At 57.3% G+C, this 16,688-nt stretch overlaps 6 protein-coding genes across 6 annotated transcripts; 3 read left to right on the top strand and 3 right to left on the bottom strand.

Annotated features, from left to right (window-relative positions):
• Positions 1 to 556: 556 nt before the first annotated feature.
• PUNSTDRAFT_140854 (uncharacterized protein) lies at positions 557 to 3,767 on the top strand (the record flags this gene model as incomplete). The annotated part of the gene is made up of 17 exons (XM_007379466.1): positions 557 to 655; positions 709 to 722; positions 778 to 859; positions 912 to 1,034; positions 1,090 to 1,120; positions 1,170 to 1,522; positions 1,580 to 1,622; positions 1,674 to 1,686; positions 1,746 to 1,773; positions 1,827 to 2,249; positions 2,315 to 2,461; positions 2,528 to 2,752; positions 2,817 to 3,029; positions 3,085 to 3,147; positions 3,205 to 3,351; positions 3,420 to 3,446; positions 3,506 to 3,767. 17 exons carry the CDS (start codon positions 557 to 559, stop codon positions 3,698 to 3,700), a joined length of 2,226 nt encoding a protein of 741 aa, XP_007379528.1. The 3' UTR covers positions 3,701 to 3,767.
• Positions 3,768 to 3,781: 14 nt separating this feature from the next.
• On the bottom strand, positions 3,782 to 6,795 carry PUNSTDRAFT_49337 (uncharacterized protein). Its single transcript, XM_007379465.1, has one exon. It carries the CDS (start codon positions 5,041 to 5,043, stop codon positions 3,853 to 3,855), a length of 1,191 nt encoding a protein of 396 aa, XP_007379527.1. The 5' UTR covers positions 5,044 to 6,795; the 3' UTR covers positions 3,782 to 3,852.
• Positions 6,783 to 7,651, bottom strand: PUNSTDRAFT_49336 (uncharacterized protein). Its single transcript, XM_007379464.1, has 3 exons — positions 7,563 to 7,651; positions 7,359 to 7,506; positions 6,783 to 7,305 (listed from the first exon to the last, which is right to left on the bottom strand). The coding sequence occupies exons 1-3, from the start codon at positions 7,597 to 7,599 to the stop codon at positions 7,113 to 7,115; spliced, it is 378 nt and encodes a 125-aa protein (XP_007379526.1). The 5' UTR covers positions 7,600 to 7,651; the 3' UTR covers positions 6,783 to 7,112.
• A 607-nt stretch (positions 7,652 to 8,258) lies between these two features.
• On the top strand, positions 8,259 to 9,856 carry PUNSTDRAFT_110662 (FAD-binding domain-containing protein; the record flags this gene model as incomplete). The annotated part of the gene is made up of 2 exons (XM_007379463.1): positions 8,259 to 8,558; positions 8,615 to 9,856. 2 exons carry the CDS (start codon positions 8,259 to 8,261, stop codon positions 9,854 to 9,856), a joined length of 1,542 nt encoding a protein of 513 aa, XP_007379525.1.
• Positions 9,857 to 10,033: 177 nt separating this feature from the next.
• On the bottom strand, positions 10,034 to 11,922 carry PUNSTDRAFT_130232 (GTP-binding protein Obg/CgtA; the record flags this gene model as incomplete). Its single annotated transcript, XM_007379462.1, has 3 exons — positions 10,034 to 11,562; positions 11,617 to 11,659; positions 11,716 to 11,922. The coding sequence occupies 3 exons, from the start codon at positions 11,920 to 11,922 to the stop codon at positions 10,034 to 10,036; spliced, it is 1,779 nt and encodes a 592-aa protein (XP_007379524.1).
• Positions 11,923 to 12,068: 146 nt separating this feature from the next.
• On the top strand, positions 12,069 to 15,167 carry PUNSTDRAFT_140849 (Dihydropteroate synthase; the record flags this gene model as incomplete). The annotated part of the gene is made up of 5 exons (XM_007379461.1): positions 12,069 to 12,094; positions 12,146 to 12,728; positions 12,779 to 13,357; positions 13,415 to 13,662; positions 13,711 to 15,167. 5 exons carry the CDS (start codon positions 12,069 to 12,071, stop codon positions 14,930 to 14,932), a joined length of 2,658 nt encoding a protein of 885 aa, XP_007379523.1. The 3' UTR covers positions 14,933 to 15,167.
• Positions 15,168 to 16,688: the final 1,521 nt, after the last annotated feature.

The raw sequence follows: 16,688 nt of genomic DNA, 5'->3' as shown, positions 1-16,688 counted from the left end.
GACTTGAAGTGCTCGTCCGTGGGCACTGACTGATCACCCTCCAAGCTTCAAGTGGACGAAATGACATAGTGCAAACATGGACAAAGCGAGACCACGGAACTTTCTTCCTCCGGTCTGACATGGCAGCCGTTGGAGCGAGCTAGAACTCGCGCGCCTGACACTGGCGAAGGATCGAGAGGAGCCGCGCGGACGCCCATGAAATCCAGGGACAAGGCGCAACGGCGAGGCACCGCTTCGTCAAGCGTGGGAACTGCTCTGGTACCGCATATGGCAGGGCTCGTAGTTCGATCCTCTCCCTCCGCTCGCCCTTGTTGACTCGAGGGACAGGCACCGCCGTTCCGAAGAACAAGGATGCGAGACGTCGGGCACACGTTGCGCCGACAGGCTTCTGGGTTCAACATATCGGCTCCACCTTGCTTCCGCTGTCAATTAGGTGGCGTATACCGCACCAGCACCGTATCTTTGGGGTTCATGGGGGCCATGGCCTGCTCTATAAATCGGTGGCAGGCTGGCCCGCATAGCTGCAACTCGCTCTTACGCGTTCAATAACCCCACCATGCCCTCTGATCTCGAGAAGCTTTCTGCTTACAACGATACGCTTGCCGAAAGGCAGACCGCTAAAGACGACGTGCAAGACTACGCTCGCGCCCTCTGGGTAAGCATCCATGTGCCTACCTGCGATCCGCAGCCCACTCACTCCTCCTATAGTACCAAATACAATGGTAATGGCTTCGTGTCGTTGCGAAAGGCGATCCAGGACTTACCATAGAATCGCAGGGAGAACCTGCTTGTGCCAGCGCCGTCGGCCATTTCTATCTTCGGCCGTCTGACCATGGTTGCGATTGCCGCCAAATTCAACGTGAGCCGGTTTAGTCGCCGACACTGCAATACCTCACCCCCATTCCGATCAGCTTGTTACGCCGACCAACACCGGAAAATTCAAGTACATCAAGGACACCGACTTCCGGGCTACCATTGTCCAACTTGTGAATGCCGGCGTGCTCGCATTTTCCAAGAGTTATACGAACATGGACGTGAGTCCGCTCCCATTAACGTCCTCTATCCATCGCTAACCACGAGATGAGTCAGGCTTTGGGCAAGCACTGTGTCAACCTCCGAAGTACGTGCGTGTTCGCTTCAAATTCGTCATCTTACTTACTGGTCGCCAGTTTCCGTTGGCGATGTCATGGCGCTCGTGATGGAGCAAGACATGGAGGGCCTGTCGCCCAAGGAACGCGCCGAGACCATTATCAGGAACCTGGGCCCGATGGTCAAGCGCATCGAGGAGTCCACAACCAAATGTTCCGAGGCGGTCACCGAATCCGCCGAACGCTTCATGAACCTGCTTCTACTCTCTCAGGAAATCTACGAGGCGACGACGGCAACCCACGGCGCGGCCGAGAAGCGTCAGAAGGAAATCGAGCTCGCGGCTCAGGTGATCAATGCGAAGATCAAAGGCGCCTCAGAAGCCAGGGCACAGCAGAAGAAGTTCACTGATGACATGAAGAAGTACGCTGACAATGTAAGCCTGAGCATTCGATCTGCGAGCTCGACTAACAGTGATATAACACTTCCATAGGCTGAGAAGCGTTTCAACGATAGTGTGGACAAGATGCCTTCGCGTAAGTTTCGGTGACGAGCAATCGGTGCACTTGCTGACGTCCTTCCTCCAGCTATGGGATTGATGTGAGCTCCTCATTTTCGTCCCCCCAACGAATCCTCTCACTCAACTGCCGGTGATGCAGCGGTATGCAGATGGCGCAAAAGCTCACGGTACGTCAGCTCTTCCATCGTCTTCTGCCTTTTCTCTCATCACCATGCTTCAGGACCTTGCCGTCATGGGCGGCCACATGATGATACAGAAGCAGCTCACTATGGGCCAGATGGCCGCGGGCACGGCGAACGACATCGTCAGCAGCGCCGCCAAAAACAAGATCTCGGAGAAGCCTGGCGAAAAGCCGTCGGGCGAGCAGCCTGCCGCGCCCTCGAAGCCGGCCCTCACCGTCGAGGACCTGGACGATCCCGTATTCGAGAACGCGGACCGGCTCCGCGACGCGCTGATCGCGCTCAAGCACGTTCTCATGAGTGGCCAGGGCGGTGGCGTAAATTGGGACGACGTCGCGGCCGCGGCCGGGAAGAAGACGAGCTTGGCATACGCCACCTCGGAACTTGACGAGCTCTCGTCTGCCGCGTATGGCAAGTTTAAGCTAGCTAAGGAGGCGAAGGATATCTCTACTGCGGCCCTCGAGGTAATATCGCTTCTATGCTCTGCGGATCGATCTCCCGGACCCTTACCTCGCTCTTATCCTCGTAGGTTGCGAAGGAGCTTAAGAAGCTTAACGACGATCGTAACAATTCCCGCGTGGATGAGATCGTAACGGAGGTCAAGACGCTCGCGGCTCGTTCGGACAAGCTGGCTACCAGCGTTTCGACGAAAGCCGGCCAGCCGCCGATGCAGCAGGTGAGCACTACTCGCAAACTAACGTAGTCCACCCTTCAACCTTCATACTGAACTGCGTTCGTCCAGCCATGCCAAATTACACCTCCTCAACTCCCTCCCGTCGGCAAGGGCGATGATTCGATCATCAACCTCGCTGTGAGCAATGCGCAGTTCCAGGTGACCGCCACCCAGGCCCAGGCTACGGCGTCGAGGGAGGCGTACGAGAAAGCGAACCAGAGCATGCTCGATCTGACGAAACAGCTCAACGAGTTCATGGGCGAGTTGAACAAGCTCGACATCGAAAAGATCGATGTACGGACTCTAGTTTTTTTCCGCGCTCCCTGATCTTCCCTCGCTCAACACCTCGTATATGCAGTGGGCCAAGATACAGGCGATCCTTTTCCAGACCGTCCAGTACCTCGCCGAGCTGTGCAACATCCTCCAGCGGCTCTCCGAGTTCTTCGAGACGATCAAGAATTCGGTCGTCATCACGCTCGCGACGGCCTTCAAGACGTTCACCGAGACCGTTCGGGGAGAAAGGCCCAACCCTCAGCTAGGTGGAATGCACTTCAGCACCTGGGCCCAGAAAGTCTGTCGCTGGTAGAACTCTCTGCTTCCGCTGTAATTGATAGTCTCGGCTATAGGTTCTCCTGAAGCAAGCGATCTTCGCCGCCAAGGTCGAGTACGTCATGTTCAGGATCGCCAACGTCAGTCTTGATATGTCTTGTCCGTCGCAGGTAGCTGACGGCCCGTCACGATAACAGGCGTACACGAAGATGTACCAGCAACACATCGCTGATGGTATGACCATGCTCTCCAAGATGCCACCCGTCGCGAGCGAGTCGGGCAACACCCGAGCTGCGCTCGAAGCGGACGCTGCGAAGCTGCAGGACTGGTGTGAGGAGGCTCAGGTGAATGCATTTTGCACCGTCAATTTTGATCCTGGTAGCTTACTACCCTTCTTCCTCCCTCCTTACAGCGTGGTATGCGCTCTATACTCCAAGCGGTTTGTACATCTTTCTACCACGACCAGGCGAATCGCTGACAACGCTCCGTCCGTTCCAGGAACTGGATAGCTTCAACGAAGAGATGGAGGCGCGCTCCCAAGCGTTCGAGGCCGCTTTCGGGAAAATCTTGCCCCCGCCGGCCCCGGAGACGCGCAAGGCCATTGAGGAGGCGAAAACGGAGGCCGTCGCCGAGGCCGCGGCCACCATCACAGCTGTCAAGCCCAGCTACAAGGCGGCCATGTCACTGTTCTAAGAAGTTACGCGCGTTACCATGAACCTGTAGAATATGTAATGTATGATAATTGGCCTCGATGAATGCCAAAGGAGCTTCGTTGTCTTTCATCAATCCGTCCTTTTATCGAGTTGATCTATCCGTACAATCACAGTGATATTTATTTCCATCCATCAAGCGTCAGCACCTGCCCGTGATAGCGCAAGACCCAACAATGCGCTGGGTGTCTGTGCCTGCAGACCTTCCCGCGACTTGGCCGCGTGGAAGCCCGCAGAGAGCGCGACAGATACAACAGGCGACGTTGGTGAGGACAAGCTGCGAATCTGGAGCAGCGCCGATGCTGCCTCGTCGTCCTCCTCACGCGTGGATGATCCTCGCGACATGGTCACGGCGCCGCTACCGGGAGGCGCGAGGTGCAAGTTTGGGGGAGGCAACGAGAGCACGGGCGGCGCGTAGAAGGCAACCTTGGGCGGCATCGGCGCGGAGAGCGGAGGAGTCGGCAGGTGAGAGGGCGGCAGCGAGAGCGCGCTCGGGTCGACGTGACCCGGCGGGAGCGGCATCCAGGAGGCGATCGGCGGTAGGCGCGGGGTACTCGCAACAGAGGACAGCGCGGACCCGTATCGGACGCTGTCGCAACGAGGATCGCCTTCGTCGTCTGCGAGCTCGTCGTCGGACGAGTCGAGTATGTCGATGGGTGTGTCTTCGGCCGGTTCGTCGTCGTCGTTGTCGTCGTGGTCGCGTGCTCGCTTCCTCTTTGAGCCGGCGTCGGTGCCGCGCGCTGCACCGCCACAGTCGCAGGCCGACTTCCTCCCCTCCTCGAGGCTCCTCACCCTGTCGATCAGCTCCTCCATGTAGGCCACGGTCCGGATCAGAATCTCCAGCTTGAACTCCTTCTCCTCGCCTTCTTTGCCCTTGGACTTGGTCTTCTTCAGCTGGACACCGTCGGCTGCGTCCTCGACGGACGCGTCGTCTGCACGCTTGGGGACTAGCACTCGCAAGGCGGCAAGGGCGTCGTTGATCTTGGTCCTGCGCGCCTTCTCGATGCGCGAGTGGTTTTGTTTCCGCATCGACTCGCGCGCGGAGCGGGACATGCCCGAGCCTGAGCCTGGTTTGCGACCCCGTCGCTTGGCCGACGACGGTTCGTCAGCGTGGTGGCCGGCGCCGGAAGCAGGCCCTGATGGCGAGGACGGTGGCCTCGGGAGGATTCTTTGCTGCTGTTGCTGCGGGCGTGCGGGAACCCAGTCGGAGTCGTGCGCCGAGTCGGAGGGTGCTTCGGGGGAGGAGATGTCGAGGGTCGTGCGAGCGCGTTTCGCGCGGCGGGGCGGGTTGCAGGCGGCGATGTACTGCGTTGCGGAGGCGGGCATGGTGTGTGCGTGTGTGGAGGCGATTTGGATGGGGGTGTGCGCAGACTTGAACGGTCGGACGAGGAAGCGGCCAAGTTTTAAACGGGCCGCGGGGGTGAACGTGAGCTGGGAGACCAACTTGTCGTCGCTGATAGCGGACAAGCAACGAAAGCTTGTTTCGGTCCCTGTCCGGTCGCGACTGCTCGTGTGCCATGCCGCGACGACCAACGTGCGGGCGCGGGCGCGCACACGACCGTCAGCTCGTCCTCTGATTGGCTGCCGACGCACGTGGACCGTCCCCGCCGGGCGGGAGCGCGAGGGAAAGGACGGGAATGGGCGGCGACTGACCTCCACCGTCGTGACGCGTTCTCGACTCTGGGCTGACTGGAGCTGGCCTCGAAGCTCTCACCGGTCCCATTGTCGGACGCTGGCCATGGTTTCTATCGAACGCACGACTGAATGCGCGCAGCCATCAGAATTCGCGGCACAAGACCGCGGCGGTACAGGTACGAACGTTCAAGCCGTCGGCCATCCGTTCCGACGGAGTGGGGTCGTGTGCGTCGGTCATCATGCCAAAGCATGCATGATTCTAAACACCCGCGCGGCGCCTGCCATTGACACTCCCTCTCCAAACCGACGCCGTACTCTGGTTTACATATATAGTAACGCACCAGCCATCTGGATCATGCTCCCGGAACGCTTCTGAGCTTCAACCAGTTTTCTTGCCCGTGCTCGGCATTCAACTGCGTCATGATCATTCCCTGCAGGTACCGGGAAGTCGGCTTGTATTTTGCACCCGCCGGATGGATGTCGAAGCGTCGGGTCTGTCAACACAGAAATGCCGCGGTTCCGAACTACCGTTTCAAGTTTCCACGCCTGGTGTTCATGGAGAATCTCCACCTCTTATCCGGACCCGTCCCAGTCGCGATTGTGCGTATCGTACAGCGAACAACCACCTGACACTCTCCGGTTGATGTCGCAAGTTTCTATCAGTGCTGCTGCCACACATTTGGATCCTCGCCGATTTTGTAGGCCGCAGGAGTGGGAGATGCATCGCTCGGCTCAGCCCATTCCTTCGTCGCCGGATCTTGTTCTTCCAGGAGAGTCGACGAAGTGCTCCCGTCCTCGTCGCTCTGTGGTTGCGGGTCGTCGTGGAAAATGGATGACATGGCGATCTCCGTGTCGCCGCTGATGTAGATTCTGCGCATAGTGGGACGGCAAAGCGGATGTTGAAAAGGCTCGGGTGATACGTGCGTTTAGGCGCCGGCTGGCTACGTACTCTTTGGTGACGACGCGATTACCCTGGCGAAACGTGATCTCGTACGTGGTCCTGGGCGAGACTGGCAATGTGGATTTGCGGCCCTTGCCCAAGCCCAGGCTTCCTACGGGCGCGCCATGCAGACGCTTGACCTCGACGAAGGTCCCTGCTGGAGGACCGCGTCAGTCAGAGTGCAGCACGAATGCAGATCGTGTGACGCATGCCGTCGGTGTCTTCGATGAAAGAGATGCTAACACCCATGTCGATGAACTTCTAATGCAAGGCGGATGGGGATAGGCGAGAAAGGAGGGACTGGTTGCGAGAGACAAAATGCGATGCCGACGTATACAGCATATGCGCCAGAGCGTGTAACGAAGGCTGTCAATAGTTCTACTAAGGTTTGGGAAATCACCATTCCGATCGTGGAAGACAATAAATAGTTCCGCATAGACGCCTTATATAGCACTTGCGCTGTATGCACGAGAGTATTGGTGTAGCCAGTAAGCGGTGCATTGCATGAACACCCGTCTTCGATTGATTGATGGAACATTAGGAGTACAAACAATTGCACTATGTAGCACCCCATTGAGATGATCCCGCTAACATCGACACTGACTGCTTTGTAGTTTCGTGCACGATACTCGCTTCCTCACGGTGGGATTCGTGACAATGATTCCGAGAATGGCCAGCGCTCGACGTTATCGGGTAGAGCCTGCATACGTCGTTGCCGGTGATCCTCGGGACTTCTGCACTGTTATAATCCTAGCCTTTCGTCTCAAGTACAATCCTGGGACCGCTCCACATGGCGGAATGAAGCCGAGCGATGTTGCCTCTAGCTCTTGTAGGCCGGAGGGGTCGGAGACGTGGGATCTGACTTGGCCCATCCCTCAGCCTCGGTACCTTGTGGAGCTGGGTTCGTCGACGATGTAGTGCTGCCGCCTCCTCCTTCGTTCTGTGGTCGAACGCCTGCGTGGAAGATGGACGAAGTGGCGATCTCCGTGTACATGGCACCCCCGACGAACACTCTGCACGGGATCAGCGAATATCCCGAGTACGGCGTTGGTAGATTGCAGCCCACTGTTTGGTCACGGCGCGATCACCCTGCTGGAATGTGATATCGTACGTGGTGTTAGGCCGGACCGACACCTGGTGGTGGCGGCCTTTGCCCAAGCCGACGCTCGCTACGGGCGTGCCATCCTGACGTTTGATGTCGACGTAAGTACCCGCTGCGAACCGAGTTGAACATGAACTGCTGCATATTGGAGAAGTGGGGAAGACTGACTGCCCGTATCCTCGACGAGAGAGATATTCGTGCCCATATCTATTACCGCTCGATCGCGGGTGGTTCAGATGGGGTTGATCGTTTGACTTGGAAGGGTGCCGACCCGCTGTCGACGACCATATATAACGCGGCAGCTGCGAAAGCTGTGGTGTTTAGCTTTGGGAGCGCACCGCCGGACCGCAGAAGCTGTGAAGGAGCTTCTTTATGTAAACGGCCGGTGCTACATAAGTAAGGAGGCCCCAGGGTTGTCAGCGCGCCGAGCTCAGACGACGCGTCCACCAACGACCCAGCCTCGGGCCTCGCAGTCTTACACATCATCCGCGCAGACAAGTATTCGCGTCACATCGCCGCGAATAACCGTTAGACGACGTTCCTTGTCCACTGATCCGAGAATCGTCGATGGCTGCGTTGACTCTTGGGCGATATCAGAGCAATCGGCAGCTTGCTCGGCGATCCGGTGTATGTCCGAGCAGCTTTTGGACGACCATGCGCGCGTATCTCTCGAATACCATGGGTACTTAGCTGCGTGCGGTGCAGGGGTTGTGTCGGCGTGGCGTTTGCCGGACGGAGGCTGGCTGACCAATTTCGTGGATGCAGTGGCGCTGCTAGGCTGCGTCCGATCCCTCGCTCGCCATTGCTGCTCATCATGTCCGACGCCGTCTTATCGTTTGGTTGTCCGGCTTGTCTCCTGCCACCATGGCCATCCAGTCCAATGCCCCCATAGCGACCGCGAACGCGCTGCACGCCAAACTTAACGGCCTCGCCGCTGTGCTGCACCCGCGTCTCACCAACTGGTCTCAGACAACGATCTCGACGCCGCCCGCGGTTCTGCTCCCGCGAAGCACCGATGAGATCAAGCAGATCTTGACGCGCGCAACCGAGGAAGGTGTCCGCGTGCGCATCATCGGATCGCGCTTTTGCATGAACGGTCTCTGGACGATTGATCCCGGAAGCTACGCGCTCTCACTCGAAAATATGAAGGAATTCGAGTTCGCGGTACGTCGCGATTCGTGACTCGCTCCGACGGCACTGAGGCTCATTAACGACCCCAGGTAGACGCCCGAGATCGGACCGCCACGATTCCGGGCCAGATTACCGTCGGCGAGACTAACACTCGGCTTGCTGAGTACGGCCTGACACTGCCTACCATGGGCTCCGTCTCCGGGCCCACCATAGCAGGCTGTATCTCGACCTGCACGCACGGCACCGGTGTCTCGCACAGTACCGTGTCATCCTACGTGCAGTCTCTCACGATCGTGCTCCCCCCGACTTCGGCGAGTCCCACCGCTCGCGTTTTGACTGTCGGGCGCGACTCTCAAGAGTTCGAGCTCGACCTGTTCAAGGCCACATTGTGCGGTCTTGGATGCACGGGCGTCATCGTCGCGGTGACCATCAAATGTGCCCCGCTGGAGCAGATGACCGAATGCACGACTCCGCTGCCGAACTTTAGTGACACGTTCATCGACGAGCTCGAGGAACGTGCTCGTGCCGCGGACCGCGTGCGACTTTGGTGGACGCCGGCAACCGGACGCGTAGTGCAATCAAGCGCGTCGAGTGCATCGAACCCGTCCTTTGGTACGCTGCAGGCGACGCCCGGGTCGACGCCGTCCTGGTGGCGCACCCGATTCGTCGGCAAGCACGTCCACCAGTGCCTACTATTCCTTTGCTCGCTTCACCCGCTCCTGTGGCGCCTGCACCCTTACGCTCTTTCCTTCCTCTTCAACTTCTCCCATCACGGCGTGCAGGGCAAGCGCACGGGATTACCGGGCAAGGTGCAGGAGATGGACTGCCTGTATGCGCAGCGCACGACGGAGTACAGCATACTCGGGTTCGATAGCGCACGAGCGGTGCTGCGCGACCTCAAGGCCTGGTTCGAGCGCCCGGACCGGCCGCACGAAATGAACGGCATGGTTGAGATCCGTTTCGCCGCGGCGGACGACATCCCGCTCTCGCCCGTGTACGCGCACGCCGCCAACACCGTGTTCGTGGACATCGGCCTCGTGCAGTACGTGCCGTTCGTGAACTCGGGCACCACCAAGCGCCTGCCGTACGAGCCCATGGAGCGCGAGTTCGAGCGAATCTGCAGGAAGCACGGAGGGAGGGTGCACTGGGCAAAAGAGACGGTCCCTTTCTCCGAGACACTGGAGAAGCGCAATGGACTGAAGGCGGTGGAGGAGATGTGGGGGCCTGACAACCAGGTCGACGTCTGGGTCAATGTTGTACGACAGGTGGACCCGAAGGGCATCTTTTGGAATCAATGGCTCGAGGATCGACTCAGCGGCGTGCATCTTTGAAGGATTTACGGACGGAATGGAAGGATGGACGGAATCTATTAGGTCCAGGATGTTGGCTAAGTTATTCATACTAATGATGTGGAGATGTGGGATACATTGCTACAAGGGGTTGCATCCGGGGCACACTATTCGCAGATCCTTAGTGAGAACTAGTGTTGTCGGTCCATGTGCAAACGATCAGACTCCCGTTCGGTGAATAGTGACATGCGTGACGTCCGACTCGGACAATCGTGCCTCTTCGACATACGACTGCATCAGTGCGACCACGCGCCTCAGGTTCTGCGAGTACCTTCCCGACACAGGGATGACATCCAGATGCTTATACGTAGGTCGCGGGTCTTGACCTTGTTCCGTGAAGGGGGTGGTCGGCAATGGTATACGCATCTCAGCTTTTACGAACTCCTCGAGTCTCCTGAGCTTATCCCGAGCAGCAAGCATCTGTGCCTGATCAGTACCGTCGCCGCCCAAGAGATCCGCCTTGTTCGCAACAACCATTCGAGCTTTCTTGCTAAGCCCTTCCTGGTACTTCTCCAGCTCGTCCCGCAGAATGGCTAGTTCGTCCCAGGGAGCGGGCCCTGACAGATCGACGACGTACGCGAGAGCAAGGGATCGTTCGATGGACCGAAGGAACGAATGCCCGAGGCCGACGTTCTCAGATGCTCGTGAGACGAGTCCAGGGTTGTCGGCAACGGTGAAGCGGAATACCTCCGCCAAGTCGTCCAGCCGTCCGTCTCGAGCTTGGTTCCGCGTCAGGGCATCCGCAAATGCACCACCTTCGAGCAGGGCGCGTTTGCGATCCTCTTCAATGCGGGTTTCGTCGTGCACGATGTCCACCGTGCCTTCGCCCACGAATCCGCCGTTCGCAAGGACACGTACTACGGCGATGACAGGGTTAAGGGTCGTGAACGCGTATCCAGCGACGGCGCTGCGCGCCCGTCCACCTGTCAGAGCTTTAAGTAGCGTGCTCTTCCCTGCATTTGGCATCCCAACGAGCCCGATGTCCGCAAGGACTTTGAGTTCGAGCTCAAGCGTGACGCGTTCGCCAGGGTAGCCGCGCGTGGCAAACTTGGGCGAGCGTGTTGTTGATGTAATGAAGCTCGGATTGCCCAAGCCGCCTTGTCCTCCAGCAGCGATCAAGTAGCCCAGCGGCCTGTGCGTGCCCATCCCAAGAGGAGCATTGGGATCCGGCGTCGTCTCTTCCACCGAGGCGAGGTCCAACTCCAAGGGCCGCGTAGACCGTCTGCGATGCTGCATTCGTATCTCGCGTTCTTCGCGTAGAATCATGTCTTCCACATCTTTGAAGTCTGGTCTTACGACGTTCTCGTCGAGGAAGTTGGGAAAGTGCAGGAAGCGACGTTCCCGAATTTTTTCCTTGCGCTCTTCTGGAGTCAGCTGAGCCAATTCTTGATCCGACTTTTCCCAGTCGTCAGGAACAAAACGCGGATCGTCCGGAGGAAGTTTGCGGACGACGGTCCCCACAGGTACCTTGATGACGGTGGGCTCTCCGTTACGGCCGTGCAACCAGCTACCGGAACCATTTCCCCCGGGGTTTCCGCGCACGCGCTTGGGCACCTCGGAAAGCGTCGTAAGATGCTGCGTAGGCATGATGTAGACGTCTCCTCCACGACCACCGTTCCCACCAGCCGGGGGCCCGTACTGTTGAAACTTTTCGCGGTGAAATGCAACGCAACCGTCCCCTCCCTTGCCTGCGAGGAGCAAAATAACTATTGACTGTCATTGACAGCATATGTACCACACACCTGCGCGGACGTTGATGATGACATGGTCAAGGAAAGTCTCTCCCTTTCGACATGGAAATGAGATCCGCGCACAGTGAACGAATATACAGAGGCACTCACATGCTGCCTCCTTTTCCATTCCGTCTTGCGTTTCTTCCTCAGTGCCTCCGAAGCAGCATCTTCTATTCGCGAAGAGCTCGACTGCGATGGGCCATGTCCATTTGCCGAGCTGCGCGTCCCAAAGGTCGCAGGGGTGGAGATGGACCGGAATACAAGTGTTAATCTTATGTGCGTCCTTGTCGCTGCATGGCTTAGCTTCAGAAGCATAGGCGAATCCCAGAAAGTTGTACTTGCACAGTGCACAACCGAAGGTTCTAAAGTGACTTCGCATTGACATCCGGCTCCTTCTGGTGGCGTGAGAAAGCGGTAGTGAGCGTCCAGACTTTTTTGAGATCTCTTTTGCAGCCGCTATCATGGTGGGTTCCTCATCACCAGCGAGGTATGTGCTCGGCGTCAGGTGGGCAAGCGCTCTGAACCAAACCTTGCGCAGAGACAAGGTCCGCATCCGAGGACTGAAGTTCCAAGCGTCGTTGCAGAGTGCTGCGCCTTGGCCGACTTCTGCGTCAAGTCCTGATCTGAAGAATGCCCCTCCCGTCTCTCAACCAGTGCACGCGAGCGTTACGCTCGGTCTTGACGTGTCGTCTGTCGCATCATCTGATGACCTGGGACAAGGATCGTCAGTCAACTACGCGGCTCTCACGGATTCCATCCTTAGCTCGTGCTCTTCCGGGACTCGGACGTTCTCGTCTCTGGAGGAGCTGGCGAATGCTATCTACGAGACTTCCAGGCGTCAAGCACCGCATATTCTCGATGCGAGCATTGTGATTGATTTGCCCAAGGCACTCCTCAACGCCGATTCTGTTAGTCTGGAATGGCGCTCGGACGCTACCCCGTCAAACACGGCCTCAACACCGCGGACGTACAGGATAAACTATCTTCATTGCTATACGCTCATAGGCCTCAATTCATGTGAACGAGATGATCGACAACTAGTCGGCGTCAGCATCGACATTCATCGTCACGCGGAGCAGCCAGTGTTTGACTACCGAAGCCTGTCCCTCCACGTGCAAAAAGTGCGCAACTCTTGCCTTCAGAAACACAATTCAGCGTGAACAATCTATAGTTCATAGAAGATGCGACATTCAAGACCCTCGAAGCTTTTGCCTCCGCGGTTGCCCGCATTACGCTGTTTTTCCTTTCAGAGTTCGATCGCTCTCGCAGCCTCTCACGGGAAGGTTATCTCACGCCGGAATCCACGAGCGTGACAGTCCGCGCCGCGAAACGAAGCGCTCTGATCTTCGCGGATGCCGCCGAGGTGGAGTTGACACGGACGCTAGACGATTTCCAAGACACGCATACAAGCTCTGGCGATCTTCCATCTTCATCAAAGCCTTCAGCAACTCCTTTCTTCCGTCTCTTAGATACAGTCGCCCCAGAGATTTATGGCCGCACCGGAACTGGTAACCCGAACAACCCAAATCAACATCGAGTCGGAATAGCCTTGGGTTCCAATCTAGGGGATCGGTTTGCCAACATAGAGCGAGCATTACGACTCTTGGAAGCGCCCGAGATGCTGAAGGACTTAGAAGACGGCTCTGAGCAAGTACAACCTCGCGTATCCGTGGTCGACACTAGTTTCATGTACGAAACCACCCCGATGTATATCACGGATCAGCCCAACTTCATCAATTGTGCTTGTATGGTGAGTATTCCTTCCTTCGGAAAAACTCATTATTACTACGTACTCACAACCGACCAGATTCAAACCAATATGGAGCCTTTAGCTCTTCTCGCATTGTGCAAGAAGATCGAGGACGCGGTGGGCCGCGTCCCATCGATGCGCAATGGTCCCCGCGCCGTTGACTTAGACATTCTCTTGTATGACGACGCCGTACTGGACACTCGCCCAGATCATGAACGAACCAACCTAGACAATCTGGCAGGTCAGTTAGTCATTCCGCATCCTCGGATGGGGGAACGTGAATTCGTCCTACGTCCGCTTGCGGAGTAAGCGTCTTTGAACCTCAGAAGTGATCGGCTCTAACTCTCCTGCAGCATGATACCAGACTGCACGCACCCTCGGACAAATCAGACTATCCGGACCATGCTTGATCAGGTGATGGCATCGACCCCTCCCGAAACGCCAACGATGTATAAGGTGACCCCCTTTCCTCGATATCCCGCCGTGTCTCTCCGTGCTTCGTCATCCGTATCGGAACCTTCGTCGGTGGATACAGTTCTAGCAACGGTCCCTTCAACCGCAACATATTGGACCTTCCCCTTGAAGGCCTCCTTCGATATTGCCGGACCGTCAACTCCGATTTCCACGAAACACAAGACGTATCTGATGTCGACATTGAACGCCACGCCCGACTCCTTCTCGGACGGTTCTGACCATAACACCGCTGTCTCCGCATTGGGGTATGCTCGTGACTCCGTGATCGGCGGAGCAGATATCATCGATGTTGGAGGCTATTCGACGAAACCAGGCGCGGCATACGTAAGTAACGAGAAGGAGATTGGTCGAGTGGTTCCGGTCATACAAGCCATTCGTTCCGCAGAGACGCAGTCCGCGGACGAGCCGAGTGTTTCGACAAAGGATGTCCTCATCAGCGTGGACACTTTCAGGTGGGACGTCGCGCAGGCTGCCGTTCGGGCCGGTGCGAATTGCATCAACGATGTATACGCGTTTACAGGACCAGCGTGGCCTCTCGACGAAGCTTCCGCCAAACATTTCGTCCAGATGCGCAAAGTCTCGAGAGACCTTGCGGCACCTGTCATCCTGATGCACTCGCGAGGCGATGCTGGGTCAAACAAGGACTACTCCGCCTATAGAGGAACGCCTCAGGTGCCTCCGGTCATGGCGGGCGTGCGCACGGAATTGGGAGAACGGGTCGAGGCCGCCGTCAAAGGCCGCGGTGGACTGCGCCGGTGGCTGGTCCTCGTCGACCCCGGCATCGGCTTCAGCAAGAGCGTCGACGATAACCTCGCGGTCCTGCGTCAAGCCTCCGCACTGACGGCCCGGGTACCCGGGAATCCGCTCGCAGGGTACCCGCAGCTCATCGGGACCTCGCGCAAGTCATTCCTTGGGGCGATCCTGGCTCAGCCAGATGCGCAGTCGGCCTACGCGGGGAGGCAGACGGCGGCCAAGGAACGTGGGTGGGCGACCGCTGCGGCGGTGGCGTGCGCCGTACAGCAGGGCGTGGCCGTTGTGAGGGTGCACGACGTACTGGAACTCGGCGACGTCGTACGCGTGAGCGACGCGCTGTGGCGTTGATTCCTTCATGCGTGGTGGCGACCCATTTGTTGGCGAGAGCGCGCAGCGCCTGTTAATCAACAGTCAAGCGGCGGTCATTGCGGGTTGATTGAGCCTTTCATCCTCCTGCCCGTGCGAAGCTTGCGACCGATATATAAAGACTGTGTGCCATATAGTTGTTCCATATAGCAAATGTTGCATGCTACGATCGGGGCCACTGTTATTGCGAAGGTGAGAGAGCGCCCGCACCCATGTTATCTACGCAGGATAATGCAATAAATCGCGCTGGGCCGCGATTGCTATAATAACAAGGATCGCCCGAGGAGATACCATCTAATCTATATAGAACGGTGGTACTGGGCGCATGATGGATCACATCTGGACAGAAGGTGCGTTATGCATTCTGTAGCTCTGTAGATCATGGTTGGTGAGAGCTCGAATAGACTAATACAGAAACTTTGCGGGTTCTCCCAACTCGGGTGGACCGCACGAGAGCACCTTGCTTTCTCGAACGAGCCAACCTCCTCTAATGCCCTGTCATACTTGCATTTTATTTTGCAGGGAGGCTGAAGTTGTTGGTCGTTGTTGCCGAAGGCCGAAGTTGCCCCGTTGCCATGATCAGTCCGGTTCGCGACGCCGATCAAGAACCCATGAGGAAGTGGCTGTGCGATCCATGATCTGCCGGTGGCGATGCGCAGCTCTGTCGATCATCGTGGGGACCGCAGCCTCTTTGAGGGCGCCTATTGGCTTTCAACCTGTTGCACAGAAACGGTCTGACAGCTAAATTCATTACGATAGACCGTTTTGCGCCAGCTCTGCTTTCGGGTTTTCTTTGCTACCGCCAGGGGCTTCCCCCAATATGTATAAGACCATGCCATGCTGGATTTGAGTGAATGCGGTGTATCGTACCCACGAATGCCCCAAATGCCGGCCAGCCGAGCGGAGCCTCCAGCCCGAAAAGGCTCTTCCCCTGAAGCGGAAGACGTTGCAACCGTGAGCAAAGCTGGTCTATCATATTGAATTTAGCTGGAATGGTCTGCGAAACTTCTGTTTCTACTGATATAGAATTCATCAGGTTGCGTACTGCTCGGGATCGGCTTGAGAAAGACGAACATATCTGAGGCTTTCCCGCAAGACGAGGTCATCACGTACCGATTCAATCAAACAGCTCGCAACAGCAGGATCAATCAGGGTGAAAGACCTATACGCATGCTTAGACCCTGATGTCATGCGTTGATGTCAACGCGAACAGGAAGTCAAATTGAACGAGGGCATTTTTCACGGTGTCGTCTCAGTTCGTTTCCTTACGCGGAGGCAATGTGGATTCATGATGCTGGGAGGAAAGAACAGGGAAAGAAGGGTAGGGCTGCATGCGAGTAGTTGCTGATTATGATATATCTTTGGAATTCGCGTGTGTCGCAGATGAGGAAGAGACGCGAACACACGGACGAATTCGTGCGTGGCCACGACTGGTGTGGATAGCGAGCTGCGTCGTAATTCAGGGGACCGAGGCTGCGTGCCGTCGGGACTGGTCGAGCACGACATCAAACAAAGCAGTCCATGCGGCTACATACCGTAATACCGGCTTATAGGGAAGGTGCCCCATGGAGGTGGACTACGGTCGAGACGGATCAGGGGTTCACTTGCAGCGGTGGGAGCTGGTCGGCCTTCGCACGCTCAGTTGGATCTGTCCATCACCACGCCTCGAGACGCCCGCGACAACCAGTGCAGCTCGCGAATACGTCGAAAACGGCTGACCAGGGTCGTCCAACGGCAG

The sequence above is a fragment of the Punctularia strigosozonata genome (genome assembly GCF_000264995.1).
Source record: "Punctularia strigosozonata HHB-11173 SS5 unplaced genomic scaffold PUNSTscaffold_1, whole genome shotgun sequence".
Taxonomy (NCBI): Eukaryota; Fungi; Basidiomycota; class Agaricomycetes; order Corticiales; family Punctulariaceae; genus Punctularia; species Punctularia strigosozonata.
This window is presented reverse-complemented; position numbering and strand designations above follow the sequence as displayed.